Source organism: Fukomys damarensis, unplaced genomic scaffold (assembly GCF_012274545.1).
Source record: "Fukomys damarensis isolate Sample0158 unplaced genomic scaffold, DMR_v1.0_HiC HiC_scaffold_15, whole genome shotgun sequence".
Lineage (NCBI taxonomy): Eukaryota > Metazoa > Chordata > Mammalia > Rodentia > Bathyergidae > Fukomys > Fukomys damarensis.
Window position 1 is genome coordinate 65,798,383 of NW_022900927.1, and position 17,232 is coordinate 65,815,614.

The following is a 17,232-nucleotide window of genomic DNA, read 5'->3' on the forward strand; positions in this document are numbered from 1 at the left end:
ATATATATATATATACTTTTTTTTTTCTGTTGATTCTGCTCCTCTGACCAATATGTCTGTTACCAGATCAGGCTCCTTCCCTGCTGCCCACCTGCTGTGGGGATTTGAAGTCTTTCTGCCCACTCCTTCTCACCATCTGGAAGCAATATCCCCGAGCCTCGGAGAAGCCCCGTCATGGCGAGACTGACAATACGTCACCTGCCGCTGCCTACGGTGATTTAACAGGTACGAAACATGTAACACTGCCTGCCAGAAGGTACCGTACCTGTCTCGCTCATGAGCTACTGGAGCCATCCAAAGGGCTTGCTGGAAACACATTTCTGTGTTCACACAACTAGCAAAAGTACCAGGACACAGAGTGAGGCTAGGTGTACACTGATGTTTGCTAGCAAATGCTACCTTACTGATGGTAAAGGTAAACCTTATCTTTCCGTCGTCCTTGTGTCTGGCCTATACTGCATTCTCGATGAGTACTGTGAGGAATGAATACATTAATTAATCACATAAACCTTTGATAACTCTTAGTAATTACCTTTGAGTTATAAATATTTACAAAGCATCTTTTTAATGGTGATTTCTTCAGTTTGTTTTTCCCTTGCTCTGATTTCAAACTCATTATACATTTCTCGAATCCCTCTATTTACCTTGCTGGTAAAACAGATCAATATTTACCTTTCCTGGATCCTCCTGCCTGCGTCTCCTCCCTCATCCCATAACGAGTATCGGTGTTGCCTCCATCAGCATCTGCGCGCCTTAAAGACACAATTATTCTGGTCCTGGGAGTAAGAATTTGTTTAAGTATATTAAATGCTCTCTTATTTTATCTTTTATCTTGGGAGAACTGTCTTCTGAACTATAGCTTTTCTGCCATTTGTAATTAGGAATCATTCCCCTTGGCAGTGAAGCAAGCCAAGAACCGAGTCCTCTAATTTTCTCTCTGTGCGTTACCATTCCTACATGTGCCCTGAGAACTGTGCCTTTCTTGGTGTCCTCAGCAGAATTATTTACAACCCGGTCAGTGTCTGTTCTTCCTGGCAACTTTCTTGGTGTCTATATAATTATCGTTATTTTTTGGCTAAGAGTTCCTTCTTTATTTTGTACTTATACAGTATTTGTATTGAGGAGCAGAGCCTAGGAAACACATTTGGAGGTCGCTGGTTTTGGGGAGCCCTCATACCCATTTAGGGCTTGTGCTGCACGGTCACGCTCTTTGGCCAGGTTGCTTGGTCTCAGGAATGGGAGAACCAGACACTCTCGCTCAGCACTTGGAACAGAGACAGTTTGTCCTCAGTGTGGGGTCATCTGGGTGGATTATGAGCTCACAGCTGTGACCTGGGTGTCACTGGACGTGACATGTGGGTTGATGACAGAATGGACAGCTGTTTCTGGTGTCCAGTGAAGCCAAGGACAGGAGCTCCCGGTGGTTCTTGGTCCCAGCAAGTCATACAGGATGATCCAGGCCTTGCTGTTGTCCTGACTCCTGTATCACAGAGCTTCTGAAGGTGGAGGCTGTGTGAGGACACTGTGGGCAAGCAGTGTGGGCTGTGGTTAGACATCCTCTAGCCAGGCTACCTGTTCAGGAGAATCCTCTCGTGCCATTTACTGTCTGGGACACCTTGCGCAAACTACCTAACCTCTCTGTGCCCTCACCTGTAAAAGAGAGGTAAAGGTGTTTATTTCATAGGGTAGTTGGGATAGACTGATGAAAGATGCAAAGTTCTTAGAACACTTACCATCATAGCGTAAGGGAACTAATATGTACAAGTTACTTTTATTATCTTTTCCCCTCCAAAATCCCTGCAGAAGCTGAAGAGTAGCTCTGGGTGTTCAAGAGGGCGAAAAGCTGCCCACAATGGTGGGGGGCTGCCCTGAGGGTCTGAAAAGAGAAAACTTTCTCCTATGTGTCCCCAGAGGCCCCCAAGCCTGGGGCATGGCAGGAGCGACAACACCAGCTGCTTCCAACTTTGGCTCTGGGATGCTGACTGATCATGCCACCTGGAGTGAGAAACACCCAACTAAACTGGCTCCGCACAGCTCCGGTGTGCAAGACCCACCCAGGAAGGGCTGTCCCCAGATGGTATAAAGGGGAAGCAAAGAAGGAAGGCTGCTTCTCTTTCTTTGGAAGAGGCCCAGTCTTTGCCCTCACCTTGGATGTCATCTCCTGGCTTCACACTTCCACCAGAGACCCTTCAGCCTGCTGATACAGCCTCACACAGGATACCATGCTGAGCTCCCGGCTTTGACTGGATCCTTTGGGTCTCCAGGGAGCAGACAGACTTTCTGCGCTCTTCCACACCCAACTCTGAAGGCAGCCATTGTAACCCAATCTTGTGACTTCTCTTATATTTACATATCTTGTATTAAAATCCATTTTCTCTGCTAAGTGCTGACTGATACATGCTTCTCTGCTTTTTTGATAAAAGAATGTTAAGTTCCTACCTGGCCAGCAATGTGAAAGACTGTATTTCCCAGCTTCCTTTGAGACAGGTTTGGTTATATGATTGGCTTTAGCCAATGAGATGTGTGGAAATGGAAGCCTCTCAGATGGGAACAAACAGGTACGATGTCTTTAGAGCTGCTGAGCGAGTCAGCCACCATCTCTTGCATTTGGCAGAGACTCCAGGACAGGCAGAGGAACAGGAAAGCTTAGAGTAAAAAGAGGAGCAAATTGAAGGGTGGTCTGCTTGGAGGTTGTTGTCGTGGGGAAGCTGGGGGTCCGGCTACCTGGAGAAGAGGTGTTTCATCTGGACAGTGTGCTTGGCTTCCTCTGGTTGTTTCTGGTGGGAGTGGAGCACAGAAAAGGAAAGCTGCAGTCACAGACCTTCCCTACCAATTGTAGAACTGTCACTGGACCGGACCTGAGAGTTCCCCAAGGAGGAGGAGGGAACTCAACCTGCCTCCCAGCCCTGCAAGGTAGGCTCATGGATTCTCATCCCGGAAGATTGTTTCAGGACATGTCAGCTTGAGGCACAGGCAGACAAGAGGAAAAGTCCAAAAGCAAGAGAGAAGAGGGAAGGGACGAAAGCTTGAGAAGCTACATGGAACACCGTGACTCGAGGGACAGAATCAGATTGGCTCACAGAGTTCGTCTGCTGCATCTCCTCCTGTGCAGTCCCCTACCTGGAGACCGCTGCGCCCTGCTATCTCCCTGTGGCTTTACACATAATTTACACCCTGAGGCTCTCGGGCCCTCTGTGAAGAGCACCTGCGAGGGTGTCTTTGTTACCCAGACTATACCCAGGTCCAACTCCTCTGAGCTGATTGACTTAAAGCCAAGTGCAGCTCAGCTCTGGGGAGCAGCAGCTGGGAGGAACAGGGAGCCTCACCCCGCAAGTGTGGAGTCAGAACCCCTGCCTTGCCACTTACTCTCTGAGAACCGGGGCCAGCCTGAGCGCCAGGCTGTCCTCTTCCCAGCCCTGCAATGGCCAGTGCTGTCCCTCTGCTGGGCGGCTTCCAAATCACCCCCAAGGGGGCTGAAGACGCATGTGAGTTCGGCTCCCTTGCGCTGTGCTGCCGTGGGCACGTCAGTACCCCAGACACCCTCCTCCTGACCTTAAGTCATGCTGAAAGTATGACTACTAAGTGGAGAATATTCACCTGGGAGTGCCCCTAACATGCTTCCCTCGAACGGAGACCTGAGAACGAGCTGCCACTCTGCAGGTGTGATGGCAGAATTCATACCACCTCAGTATTCCTCCTGGATTCCTGGGTCATGGAGCCTGATCGGCTAAAGACGCTTCTGTGTCTTCATGAAGTCTTCACACAGCACGTGTGACGTCCGCTAACGTGCACCTCCGAGCAGGCTTTGCAGACGTGGCTTGGGGAGTCTGAGTGAGAACCTGTGCCAATCTCACTGCTGGGAAGGGCTAGAGACAGAATGGAAAATCTGGGTTACCGCGAAGCTGGTGCTGTGTGCTGAACCACACAGTGGAGGGCCCTGGAAAGGAAGGTGGAGAACTGGATTCCAAGTCTTCAAGAAGCCCCTTCCCTGTGGGCCATGGAGGAAATGAAGGAGTCACACCTGTCCTGACAGGGCACAGGATGCCCCTGAACAGCCTTGAAGCTCAGCAGCTTCAGAAATGTCTTCCCAAGGGAAGGAGGCTGGGGTAATGAACGGCTCCGCAGCCTCACAGAAGGGCCTGGGAGGAGAACCCCCCTCCCGTAACAAGTGCCCAGGTAGGACTCAGGTCATCAACTAGGGCCACCGGGAGGTACAGCAGCTCCGTCCTCTCCTCCCTCCCGTGCTCACACCTAGTAGGAAGGTTGCGTTCCCTGGAGCAATTAGTGCAGACCAAGGTGCAGAACTCCAGGAATCAGGCAGTCGGAGGGCCGGGCTTTGACCTGCGCTGGGGGTCAGGAATGAGCGGGAGGCGTGGTGAAGGAGCTGGGAGATCTCAGCTCTGCCTGAAATAGGGTGGGAGTCGGGAGTGCAGGGGTGCAGGGTTCTTGGAGAGAGAGGCCCGAGGCCAGAGCACACACCATGGTGAGAAACTGTCCTGACAAATCGTTAGGCACAGATGGTAGAGAAGGTAGATTTGCTTGTGTGTATGCAGGAGACCTTGGAAGGTGACAACAAATGGAAAAAGAGTTCCTGCAGCCCCTTGGCTGGTCGCACTTCTCTGGGAGCTGAGTAGTCCAGTGGCTCCTTTCTCTGTGAACTGGATTTGTGGTATGATCCGGGCATGTGCCTGTGGGACACGCCCCCACACACATGACTTCCCCTGCACTTTCTCCTCAGTGATGTCGTGACACTGCTGATTCAGGAGTGACAGTTTATTCTGATTAATCTCATGAAGTTACCATTAGTGCCCCATTTGATCTGCACTTACCTGTGGTGAGGGTACTGAGGATAAGGACCCTGACTGGTCCACGAGGGTCACCGAGGAGTCTCCCGTCCCAGAGGCGTGGCTACCTGACATGCTGGGAGGGTTGTGAGGTGCTTGTTTGCCTGGCTGAGTGCTGCTCTTCCGTACGGGTGTGTCCTGATGCGCTGACACCCTGGGCACTGCTGAGCCTGGAGAACCCAGGGTTGGCCAGCCGCCTTCGATGGGCAGTGAGGTGGCCCAAACCTCAGAGGTCCCCAGCCTCTTTCAAGCTCTGACTCCAGGCCCCATTCCCACTCTCATCGTCCAAGGGCTGGGTACCTCATGGCTGGCCATGTCCCTGACACTCAGGGCCCTGGAAGTTATCCCAACCCACCCATCTGGCCTGCGTGCCCTGCCCTGCCAGCTCAGAAACCACAGAAAGTCTGGCCTACATTCTCCTCCTGCACTCTCTGCCCCTTCACAGGCCCTGTGTGTGGGGGGGTGTCCCTCTTCTTAGAACTGTATCAGTCACAGTTGGAACTGTGGAACACAACATTCGACCCCCACAACTCAGGAGAGGTTTAGTTTGGCTTGTGGTTTTAGGGGATTCAGTGCATGGCTGCCTGGCTCCGAGGCAGAAACAATATGGCAGAAGGCTGTGGTGGAGCAAAAAGGATCAGTTCATGGAGGCTGGGGAACAGAGCAGGGACAGTGTCAAGAGGAAAAGGCCAGGGATCAGATATAAACCCCAAGGAGACACCTCCCTGACCTCCCAGACCCACCCAAGAGTGTGCCCCCCCCCGGTGGCCCCAAGCCAATCTGGTTGGCACAAACAAGCTTAACTGTCACAGGAACTGTGAGGCACGAACTTCTCCCCCCAGCCTCCTTGCCATCTGCTGGCCTCGTGCATGCACAATGAACCTACCCTTACACACACCTTCCTCCAACTCTTGCTGTCCTCTGAGAGACGCCTCTTGAACCCTGTGGTGCCCATGGCAGGTGGACAGGTGTGCACCAGGGAGCCGAGTGAGGTGCCCTCACCCTGCCGGATCCCTTACCAGCTGCAAAGACGCTGAGCCCTTCTGCCTCAGCCCCCCCACCTCCTCCCTCATCTGTAGCACAGAGGACCGTGGCTCTGTCTCCAGGGCGGGTGAGGATCCCTCAGCTCATGTAGATCACAGCCTGGGCCTGTTCTCCTCAAGGGCTCATCTCCGTGCCCGAGAGCACCGGACAGGGGTCAGCCCAAGTTCGAGCCCCAGCTCTTCCTCTTAACGTGTGACTGGTGCACGAGGGTCATGGTGTGTGACACCAGCTTAAGCCCAAGCCGCCACTGTTCTGGGAGGCAGATGGGGTGATGCGTGTGGTGTGTGAGTGAGGGCTGGAGCCCCAGGAAGAACCACAGTTAAAAACCCAAGAGGCCAGATGACTGCCAGAAGTCACACAGAAGCAGCAAAAGGAGCCGAGGTCCTAGAAGCTCCCTTCCCTCCCGTCCTCCCCCATGGGACTTCCAGCTGCCTAGGGCTGAGCTGCTGATCTGGGACAGACTTCTGCTTCTCTGTTCTCCAGCTGCAGAATGCTCAGCCTCGTCTTTGGCTTCTCTACACCAGACAGGAAAAGCAAGTTGGTCAATGAAGGCTCTGGCTCCTCTGCACAGCCTTCAGTCTCTCTCCTGCACATGGACAGAGCTCAGTGTCCTTAGAGAGACACCGGCCCAAGATTTCTCAATCAGCCCCACACAGGAAAGGATGCTGTCATGTTCCTTCCAGAACTCTGGGTGAAGTCTGTATTTGAGACCATCTGGAAGCACAAGCTGCCAGCATTTGGGTCGTAACTCAAGATTGGTCATAAGTTAAAACTAAAGCTCTGGACATAACCCACTTTGTTTGTGTATCAGGCTGGTCGTAGCTCAAGGGCCCAAATATGCCAAATGGGAAAGGAGCAGAGCCTGAGCTCACAGACCCAGGCCCAGCCTCCTCCTCCTGCCAGGCCTGGAGACCGGGTGTCAGCTGGAGGAACCGTCTGTTGACTGATTACATTAAATCCTGACTGTGAGGGCTCTTGGTGCCAAGGTGCAGCGATCTAACTGTGACCATGCATGGGGAAGTCGGCCTACATCCGGGCGAGAGGGGCCAGCCCAGTTCAGGGCTCTCCAGGTGAGGTGGGGGACTGCCGCCAGGCTCACCTTCTGGGCCGAGGGTTGGCCCTTCGGGAGTAGCACAGTCTGCGCTCACCCAGCCAAGCTGGGCTCCCCTGAGCTGGACAGGTGCCCCGCCTTGCACCCTGGCCAAGGGCGGCTGGCCATCCGGGAGTTCCTCTCTGCCTTTGGTGTGCCGGCCAGTGGTGGACCTCCAAGGACCTATGATGGCCACGCTGACGGTGGTCAGCAGTGACACAATGTTCTTAAAACACAGCGGCAGCCGGGCTGAGGCACAGCCTGGAATCCAGCTCTTCGGGAAAATTGCAAGTTGGAGGCCGACCTGGGCAACTCAGTAAGACTTCGTCTCAAAATACAAACAAACGATCAAATAAATAAGCGTGAAGTGAGTTGATGCCGAGCGCGCCCCACTGCGGAAATCCTGCCTCTGTGGGGCCGGCGCACTGCAGTCACCCAGACTTAAGACTCGGTTCCGCCGTGGCGCTCGCAGACATAGCGCATGCGCACTGCGCCTCACCTGCTGCGTGTGTCCATTTTTATCTGTCCACATAAAATAAGTAAATCTGGGGCAAAATCCTAGAAGCTCCCCACCCTGGCTGGCCTCTCTTGCTGATTTTCCACTTCCCCGCAGTTTACTGCTTGTGCCTCTAAATCCCGAGTCCCGTGCTATTTCCACTGCAGCCCCACCTCTCCTCCCGGCGCCAGGGTCCTGGCTTCTGCAGCGACATCTCGATCCCTCTTCTGTACTGGTTTAGCGCTGTCAGAACAATGTCTTCTCTTAGGCGCCATCTGCCTCGGCCGTCTGGACCGAGGGCCTCTTCCTTGGAGTCCAGCTCTCCCCGGGTCCCTCTGCCTCGGTGACCTGGTGCTGCTGCCCATGTGCCCATCTGTCTTCCCGTGACAGCAGGGACTATGCCTCACTCTTTTTGGAGTCACTGCCACCTGGCACTGTTCCTGAACCCCAGCAGCTGCTTTTTAAAACAGCCCCATCACGTGCTTAGACGGGTTTTATACAGCGTTCAGTGAGGCTACCAGCCATGACCCGGGCCCCGTGGAGACGTGGCGATTGGTGGCTGCCAGGGGGTCGGGGAGCGGAGGACTGCGGCGCATGGATGGGGCTCTCTGCACCCCAGTGCCTGCGAGGAGCACAGGACCTCGGGCGGCCTGCCAGGGACTCGGATGCTGTGAAAGCCTGAGAGTGCTCTGTAGGCTGGGGGAAGAACAGCTCTGGCCAGCAAGGCTGCTTCCGCCTGCTTCCGTCCCCTCAGAGCAGACTCTGTCTTCTGGTGCTAATCTGAGCCGCTGGGCATCAGGCAGCTGGGACTGGCCTGGCTGGTCTTGGCGTCCAGGGTCCCCAGCTCAGCCGCCTGAGATGCTGTGTCTGGGTCTAAGACGGTACCCGGGCATCCTTCCCCTGGGGCAAGACGAGCGGACGGTTACATCGGGCTGTGTTGGGTCCTATCCTCCCTTCTGGGCCGGTCCTCACCAGGGTCATGGAGCCGCAGCGGGAGGGGAGAGGGACCCCATGCTCTGCCCCCCGACTCACATCACCTGTACCCACCAATGCTGGGCGGCTGGGCCTGCAGTCAGATACGGCTGCTGCCTGGCTGCCCAAGTGACTCTGCCTCCTGGAGCTGGGATTCCACGGTCATTTCCAGACTCCAGGGCGTGCGGGATTCCTGTAGGCACAGAGCGAGAACGGTGAGCACCGAGGAGCTCTGCCATGCTGGCCAGGTGGCTCTGGAGGTGCTGGTGTCCCTGCAGCATCGCTGTAGAGGGCAGGACTGAGGCGGTGGCCTCCGCCAGGCTCCTGCTGCTACACTGGACACGGTTACATTCACATCCCCGAAGCTGGCGAGCTCCTGGGCCAGAACCACCTCTGGTTTACTACAAGTTGCCCAGAAGCAGAACTTGGCTGCAGACCACGGCCCCTCACAGGAACTGGGGCTCGGGCACGTGAGCGCGGTGAGCCTGTGGGGTGCACAGCCCGAAGCTGAGAAGACAGAACGTTCAGCAGCTTCTGGTGGCCCTTACGCAAGCCAGGGAGCGCTCAGCCTCTGTGCTCATGCTGCAGGTGTGGCCCTGGTGTGTGGCGGAGGGCTGCTTGTTCTCGCCTGGGCAGAGGACATTTCTGATCCTCTAGAGGTCCAGAGTTAAACGTGGATCTTAGCAGTCACGCAGGGAAGAGAGCCCTCATCTCTGCTCTGCTGAACCATGAGGAGGCCTCTCACAGCTGCAGACACACCTGCAAGTGGGGGCACAGGCGTCGGGGAGTTGGGGAGTCAAGAGTTTTTATTTACTTATTCATTTATTGCCTTTACGGTGCCAGGGGTCCAACCCGCTGAGCTACCCCAGTGCAAGGATCCCTATGCTGCTGTTTTACTTTTACCTTGTAGGTCAGATGAGGAGCTAAAAAAAAAGGTAAAGGTTCACATTTATACCCACATGATAGACTCTCTCTGAGCACACAGAGCGTTGCAGTTAAAGAGTGTGGCTTAGAAGTTGCTGTAAACGTCCCTGCAGTGCACACATCACCGGTGAACCTTCTGCAGCCGGCTTCTGTAACACCGCCCGCCACAGAACTGTCACATGATGTACGCCGAGTCAGTCCAGGATGTTTTTATCATCCTCACCTTTTTCAAAGCACTTCTCAGTATACGTGAGACTGTTTTTTCATTCAAAGCACTCAAGTAACAAAACTACTGAACTATATACTTAAAAAATGCCACTGAGTGCTGGTATGGCGGCACACGCCTAGAATCCCAGCACTTGGGAGGCTGAGGCAGGAGGAGGCATCCAGAAGTCCTTTATATTATTGTGCAGTCAGGGGGCAATGAACCTTTCTTGCTTTACTGGATGGCTGTGGGGCCCCACGGGACAAGTACCAGGCCGCCTTGGCTCTGTGCACGGCAGTGCTCTCCGTCCACCCGGAGGGCACAGGGAGCGGCTGAGTGGGGATTTCAGTCACACCTCCCCCAAGAACACCGGGCACCAAGGCCTGGCGACCACAAATGGAGCCTTAACTCAAAGACAGTGGAGTCTTTGAAAGGAACACCATTAAAGTGGGGTCTGTGCTTTCATGGTGGGGCACAAAGAAGCCATTAGTCAGCGCCACCAGTATGTGCGCTTCGAGCCGGGGATACTTGGGAGAGGCTTTGAAGCGGGCGGCAGAGGTGGGCAAGGCCAGCATTGGAGGCTGTGAGGCTCAGCCTGTACTGAGACCTCTCGGAAGCAAGGCAGGAGGGGCTTCGGGAGTCTGCCGCTTCCCCTGGATCCGATCCAAGCCGTCTGAACGCGTTAGACTTCCTGGCTGGAGTCCACGAGGGTTTCCAGGAAAGCAGGAGAGCAGCAGGTTGGGTGCAGAGGAAGGGGATGCGTGGCGACTGTGATTGTGGGTGTTGCGAGGAAGACTGGAAACCAGCACCCCCATGGGGTCAGCTCCTCCTGCTTGCAGCTATGCCACACCTGAGTCCTTACCATCAGGTGGGAGCGCTATGGGGGCTCCTGTGGCTTCCGACTCAAGCAAGAGCAGTGGGTGTTTGCCCAGGCTCTGCACACGGACTGTGGACATGGGTGTCCACCTCGGCACCCATGTGGCCCTGAGCAGATGCACGGGAAGCCCGGCTGCACCGAGTGACCCAGCGACTGGTTTCTCCTGGACTTGACTGTTGTGGGGCCTCGAAGAGACCCTGCTGCTCCTCTCAGCAGGAAGCCGAGATGGCAGGAGGGTGGTTAAGCTTGAAGACCGCAGTGTGACTGCTCCGAGCCGGTCTCGCCCAGGAGCTGACACAGCGCAGTCTTCGCCCTGTGCCATCACCTGGCTGGTCGGGCTGTGAGCCTAAGGCACCTGCTCCCAGGGACCCAGGGCCCTCTCTCGCTGTGTGCAGCGAGTTTCTGCTGTCAGGAACTCTCTGTTCAGGAAGCCACATGGTTTTATAACCTATTGTGCCAAAGTAATCAGCGCCTTCGTTCATTCTCAGGAGTGGCCAGTGTGTTGACAAATTACACGTCACCCGAGGGGCCACAGACATGCGAAAGGGAGCCAGGTAGATGGGCTTGGTTCGGGCACCAGGGCAATTTTTAAAAAGGCTTCAGGGAATTCAAAATAGATTTTTTAACACGGAGGAATCAGTGCTACCAGCTGGTTTTCAAGCTGGCTGAAGTAGCTGGTAATGACTCATTCCGAATACGTGGACTAATATGGGCGTCTGCAGGAGTGTGTGTGTGTGTGTGTGTGTGTGTGTGTGTGTATACACGCGTGCGCACACAGGGGCGAGGGAAGGCAGTGGTGTGTGGCTGGTGAATCTCACAACCAGGTCTCGGGTTGGGGGTTGCAGGGCGTGGGACTGGGGAGACATGCAGTGGGTTCTGGGGGCCCTGCCGTCCAGGCATCACCAAGGACTTATCTGCACCTGTGCAAGGGTTAGTCCCATTGCAAACTTTCTACGTCTTGTGCACATCTCAGAGGAAACACTTGTGCTGGGCCCATGGCAGGGTGGGATCGGGCCACGCCGACCGCGGAGCCCCGTGCAGCTAGTGCATCAAAAGGCCCCTGGGTACACATCTGGTACAATGACACCTCTGGAGAGGAAGCTACACAGAAAATCAGAAAATGCTTGAGGGTGAGAGGATAAAGCAAGAGGGGGTCTTCAGCAAGGAGGGAAAGTGGATGAGAAACAACCCAGGACAACAGAAAGTAGGGAGCTACTGCTATGGATTCAGATTTTGCCCATGCCAAGGGGTGTCCAGCAACTTCTGATGTGAAGGGGAGGCTGCACTCCTGTCATCCAGCACACTGGGAGGCCGAGGCAGGAGAACTACATGTTTGAGCCCAGCCTGGGCAATGCAGCGGGTCCTTGTCTCAAAATACAAACTAGAAAATAGGGCTGGGTGTAGCTCAGGGTGAAGTGGTTCCATCCCTAGCACCAAAGAAGAGTGGTGCGGACGGGAGGGAACCAGTCTGAACTTCCGTTTATTGAATGCAGCTTTCGCTGGTCACACGGCAACTCGATACAGACAGCCCCGCAGAGGAGGGCACCGACTCTGCTCGCATCATGTAAACACGACATTAACAATGAAGTGAAGGGACAGTAGAAGTCCAGTGTCTCCTCGGTGTGGCCACGGAGAGGTCCCCGAGACGGAGGCCAGAACCTCCTCCCAGCGGTGCTTGCGGCCCCACGCGGCCCTGTGAGTGCCGACTGAGCTCTCACGCCCCTCCAGAGGGTGGGTCACTGTTTCTGGGCCCCAACCCTGTCAGCACAGGGGATTCTGATTCTGGGGCCCCGGCACTGGCCCTGGATGAAGCTTCTCGAGTCTGAACATCTGCTGGAACCCATCCTCCTTGTGCCACAGCGGGCGGAGGGGCATTGGTGGAGGCAGCGGATTTTCCTCTAGAGCCATCAAGGGCCAGATTTTCCATTTTGGATTCCCAGACCGAAAATAAAACAAAATCCCCCAAGCTAAAACAAATCAAAACAAAACAAGGGTGACTTCGAGGGTAAAGAACCAACCAACCCTACTCCAGGTCCCCGCAGAGGGCTGCCACGTCCCCATGGGCTTTTCCAGAGGCTGTGTCACCCCCGTGGCCGCCGCCCCTGGACCCCAGCTGTGCCACAGGCACAGAGGAGCGTTTCCGTGGTGAAGCCACGCCTCACCCTGATTTCCTGGGGTGCCCAGCCAAGCACTCCGCCACCCCCCAGGGTGGACCCACAGTCTTCCACATGCCCTGCCTGGGTCTGTGCTCCGTGGTGCCCTCCTCGCTCCCCCTTCCGTGTCCCTTTCTCGTGGCGCCTCATGCTGCTGGGCTCCCTCCCTACACGGGGCTGCAGAGAGAGAGAGGCTGGACCCTGGTCCGATCTCCATGGTGGCAGCAGCAGGTGGGGCCAAACAGACAAAGAAAAACCAAAGAAGCGCTGCTCGGGTTTGACCTGGAAGGCGGGGCCTGGCGGCGGCGAGCGGGTGGCTAGGCCTTGTGGCCCTGCGGTGTGTCTGTCTCTGGCGGTGGCTTCTCTGCGCTAGCTGTTGTTCTCGGCCGTGAGATATTTCAGGGCGGCAAAGCCGTGGCGGCGGGACATGTCCTGCTGGAACTCTTCCTTGAGGGTCTTGAGACACACGCGGTATTGCTTGTTGGAGCGGAACTTGGTGATGTCGAAGCTGGGGGCGTGGGGCATGTGGATCATGTAGGCGTTAGGCAGCACGGTGAACTCGTACTCCTGCAAGCAGACAGAGCACAGTGAGGCCCGGCCAGGGCCCGGCCATGCCGGGAGGGGGAGCTCAGGGCTGTTTCCATGACCCTGCACCGACACCAGGCTGAGTCGAGCCTGGGTTTCCTGTCACTCGGTGACGTGGCCATAGGACGACTGCTGGCCCTTAACTGTTGCCTGCTCACGGGGCTGCACAGCCGCCCCAGGCAGGGCTGGGAGGGGCCGAAAAGGACAAGGAGAAAATAAAGGTAAACTCTCCATCAGGCAGAAGCTCATCAAAAGCAAAACTCCTCTTGGTTGCTCTGTTACAAATCAGGTCACCAGTGTCCTCACCTGGCAGGACGTGGCAGAGTCCTCAGACCAAACACAAACGGCCCCTGAGCCGAAAACATAGCACAAATCTCAGACGCATCACTGGCACGGTCTCTGGGCACAGGGTCCTCCAGCTCCCCACTCTGCTCTGGACACAGCGTCTGAGGGACCTTTGCTCATCTTGTTTCCCAGCCCAGACAGGGTGAGAACAAAAACGTGAGGAGGTGGGGACAGGAAAGGCTGCTTCTGGCACCCTACTGCAGGGGCAGGGACCACTGAGGGAGAAGGGAGAAGGAAGTCCCTGCGCTTAGCCCTCTGGGACGCTCATCCCCATGGCTCCTGTGGGTGTGGCTGGGCCACCTGTCCTGGGCCTCATCAGGTCATCGGAAGGAGTAAAATGACAGGTGCTATGGGCCAAGAAATGAAAACAAGCAGCAATTTTCAAGACTTCTACGACACTGTCTAGAAACAAAGGTCTCAGCGCCAGAAGAGTTGCCCTTTTGGGAACCAGCTCAGCGCACCCTGCTGGACACACAAATGCCACACCCGCTGTCCCAGCGGCTCAGGCACTGCCCTCCCAGGTGTTTGGGGAACACAGACACTAGGGCCAAGCTTTCTCTCCTTCACACAGACCCGGTACTGCCTGCATCCTGGTTCTCACCGCGTGGTCCCCGACCTCCTGGGACCACTCACCACCACGGCAGAGATGCTGGTGAGGCCCACACTGGCCAGCACCAGGCACCTCAGTGCTGGGCGCTCTGGTGAGAGCCACAGCCCTGTGTGCAGGAAGGGGTGCCTTGGAAAGCGGTGGGCCAGGGACCAGTACCCTTCCGGGCAGCGGCCAGGTCGGCCGTGCTTTCGTTTGCTCAACACGGGGACCGGCAGACGACAGCACGTGAGGCACTGTATGTCTGTGAGTGAGGCTGTCCGAACACAGCCAGCTCATTTGCAGAGAAGCCCCTTGAGGCCCCAGATGCCACGTGGATCTTCACAGAAAAGGCTCGCAGAACCTGGGACCCACATGACTTGCTCCAAAAGCAAGTGAAGGTTCGTGTGGCTCAGGAAAGCCCAAACTTCACCGCTCTGTTAAGAAAGGGTGGAGCAGTCAGGGGCATTGTGGGTGTCCACACCATGCCCAGAGGCCAGCGACGTCACAGACACACTTGGCTGGGCCTGGCCAGGGCCCCAGCTCAGGCCCAAGGGCAGGAGAAAGTCGCAGGACCAGTGCTGCCACCTTCCTGCTCAAGGTCCCCAAGCCCATGTGGTCCTGGCTTCTCAGCCTCAGCCCACACTGAGGGATGCCTGAGCTCCTTACCTGCGCGTCCAGTTCCATGATGTGAGCCACCTTGTTCCAGCCGAAGCCCACAAACCTCCGGTCGTACTCAGGGCAGTCCCGTCTCACGACCACATACGGCTCGAAATCGGCCTCCCACTCCACCCGGTAAGGCGTGGTGGCGGTCCGCCACTTGGCGAAGTTGGTGGGTGCGTGGCCTTTCGTCCAGACGTGGTACCTGCGACACACAGAGAAGAGCCGTGGGCTGTGGGAAGGGAACCGGGATTCTGTCCCACTCCTGGATGAGGCCGGGAAACCAGTGCTGCACTGCCAGGCTTATGTTCTGCCCTCAGTGAGGGCAGCGAGCAGATGCAGACCCCTCGGAGCCCCAGCCTCTGTGACGCCCCTCCTGGAGGCTGCCTAGGCACCACTCACAGCGCTCTGCGTGCAAGAGGGTTTCTGCACACAGAACTGCGGCTGCTGATCAGGGAAACTTGGGAGACCACCAAGGTGGGCCTGGCCTGATCACGGAACCTTCGGCCGTGGATCTGGAAGGAAGCTGTGGGCAGAGAACAGGGAGCTAGGATACTGGATGCTGAGGCCAGCGGAGCCAGGATGCAGCACAGTTTAAGGAAAGAAGTCGGCTGGCAGCAGGTAAGGAAGACGCAGCCTGCTGTGGAGGAGACTCTGGCCCAGCGGACCCCGAGCGGAGAAGCCACAACCCTGAATTTGTTTCTTGGCAACAGAAAACGAAGTTGGGCACAGAACAGCAAGAGCAGCTGATGCCAACCGCCGGCTCGTCATGCTCCGGCCACACAGCCAACGCGCTCTAAGTTCTCATCCCCAGGTCAGGGCACACACGCGCAGAAGCTGCTGGCCTCGGCCCACCCCGCGGGTCACTGCCCCTACCAGGCCGCAGCTGAGATGAGGCTGCAGACGGATGAGCAGATGAGTGCTAGGGAGTGACAGAGGCCGGGGACGGTGGGGCAGAGCTGAGCAAAGCCAGAGGCGGGTCCACGTCAGGGGTGGGGCGAGGGCACCAGGGCTGCACCTCGAATCCCCGCCTGGCCCGGCCCTGGCGGAGGCTGGCACAGCGGTGGGGACTGTCCCCCCAGCTCCCGGGCTGCCCGCGCCCGCGTTCTTAGAGCTGTGCGGCGGGAGGGACGGCAGGGATGTGAGGAGTGAGGGGAGAAGTGGTGAGACCGCGGAGCCTGTTCGTGGCTGTGGAACCTTGGACAGAGTCCAGCAGCCCAAGCGATGGAGCCGCTGGGCCAGGGTTAGAGTCCCACATCTCCACTTGGCAGGGGAGGACCCTGCGGAAAGCACTTGCAGACTTTTCCCGCCTCGGGCGCCCCCGGGAGAGCAGCACCAGGCTGCCCATCTGCTGGGTGCTTAGGGAGCAGCACGCAGAAGGTGCCCAGAGATGCCAGAGGCGCGGGAAGCAGCGCGCCTGACTTCTGCCCTTCAGCACCCTGTGCGCCCAGGGCTTCCTGGTAAGATGCGAACTGCTGATCGTTCCTGGGGGCTGGCAAGTGGCTTCATCCTCAGAGTGCAGGAGGATTCCTCAGTCTGTCTTGCTGCCTCCAGAATGATGCGGAGCCACAGTGCCCCTGCTGGCGAGGACCACTGCCTGCCGTCCTGGAGTCTAAGTCTGCCAGCCTCTGCGACGGGAAGGGGAAGCAGGGCTGCGAGGCCGCTGGGTCCCTCTGCTCCGTGTGGGGCAGCTTCCATCCGCTCGGCCTGGGGAGGCCTCAGCGCAGAGAGCTGGGCGGGGTGGGTCAGGGCGAGGAGACCGGTTCCAGCCTGTGCACTGCTCCGGGCCCGCATGGGCCCAGGGGTCAGGCCCTGCAGCACCAGCAGCCTCAGAACAGCGCTGGCGGGGAGGGGGTCCTGGCTGCGCTGTGTGTACAGCGCTGGCGGGGAGGGGGTCCTGGCTCCGCCCTGTACGGTGCTGCAGAAGGTCTAGGGCCGCTTGGGAGGTTCGCAAGCTTGAGCTTCCACAGCAGTTCCTGAGGCTTTGAGGACAGGCTGCGGCCCGGAAGCCGGGGCTGGGCAGAAGCAATTCTCATTCCAGGTGTGGCAGGGAGCAGGTTTCAGCACTCGCAGGCCTGAGTGCTCATTACTTGGAGAGCAGGTGACAGCAGCAGTTCCTGGAGGCAAGGGCTGTAATTTAGCACTTGGCATGGGGTGGCTCCCAAGCTGGTGGACGGAGCAGTAATCATGGGCGCAGTGGGCCAGATGTCCTTGAGACAGGCTCTCAGGTCAGCCGGGGCCGGAGATTGCCCGGTGACACCCCAGAAGCCTGCCAGGCGTTCGGAGGGTGACACTGTCGCTGTCTCTTCACACACTGACGGGCTTGTGGAGCCCATGGTGGCCGTGGGCAAGGCCTGGTGGCTCCTCAGGCCCAGCTGGGTCTGTCCTCAGACCCTGGCGTCTCTGTCCATGCTTGCATCACGTCCGTCCCACGGAAGGATCAGATGTCTA

The 17,232-nt window shown here is 57.1% G+C and overlaps 1 protein-coding gene and 2 long non-coding RNA genes across 3 annotated transcripts in view; 1 reads left to right on the forward strand and 2 right to left on the reverse strand.

The window, feature by feature from the left end:
• The window catches only part of LOC117286158, a 10,782-nt gene extending 8,826 nt beyond the window's left edge, over nt 1–1,956 (forward strand). Inside the window, exons 3-4 of the long non-coding RNA XR_004517315.1 lie at nt 67–225; nt 1,912–1,956. This is a non-coding gene — a long non-coding RNA (uncharacterized LOC117286158). The remainder of the gene's footprint in view (nt 1–66; nt 226–1,911) is intronic.
• Nucleotides 35–6,482, reverse strand: LOC117286157. The gene is made up of 3 exons (XR_004517314.1): nt 5,731–6,482; nt 3,598–3,866; nt 35–2,777 (listed from the first exon to the last, which is right to left on the reverse strand). It is a non-coding gene; the product is annotated as an uncharacterized LOC117286157 (long non-coding RNA).
• A 5,359-nt stretch (nt 6,483–11,841) lies between these two features.
• Large1 (LARGE xylosyl- and glucuronyltransferase 1) overlaps nt 11,842–17,232 on the reverse strand; it is a 68,745-nt gene continuing 63,354 nt past the window's right edge. The window contains exons 10-11 of the mRNA XM_019206296.2: nt 14,791–14,986; nt 11,842–13,172 (exon numbers count right to left, since the gene is read on the reverse strand). Coding sequence (XP_019061841.2) covers nt 12,975–13,172; nt 14,791–14,986 — 394 coding nt within the window. The 3' untranslated portion in view covers nt 11,842–12,974. The remainder of the gene's footprint in view (nt 13,173–14,790; nt 14,987–17,232) is intronic.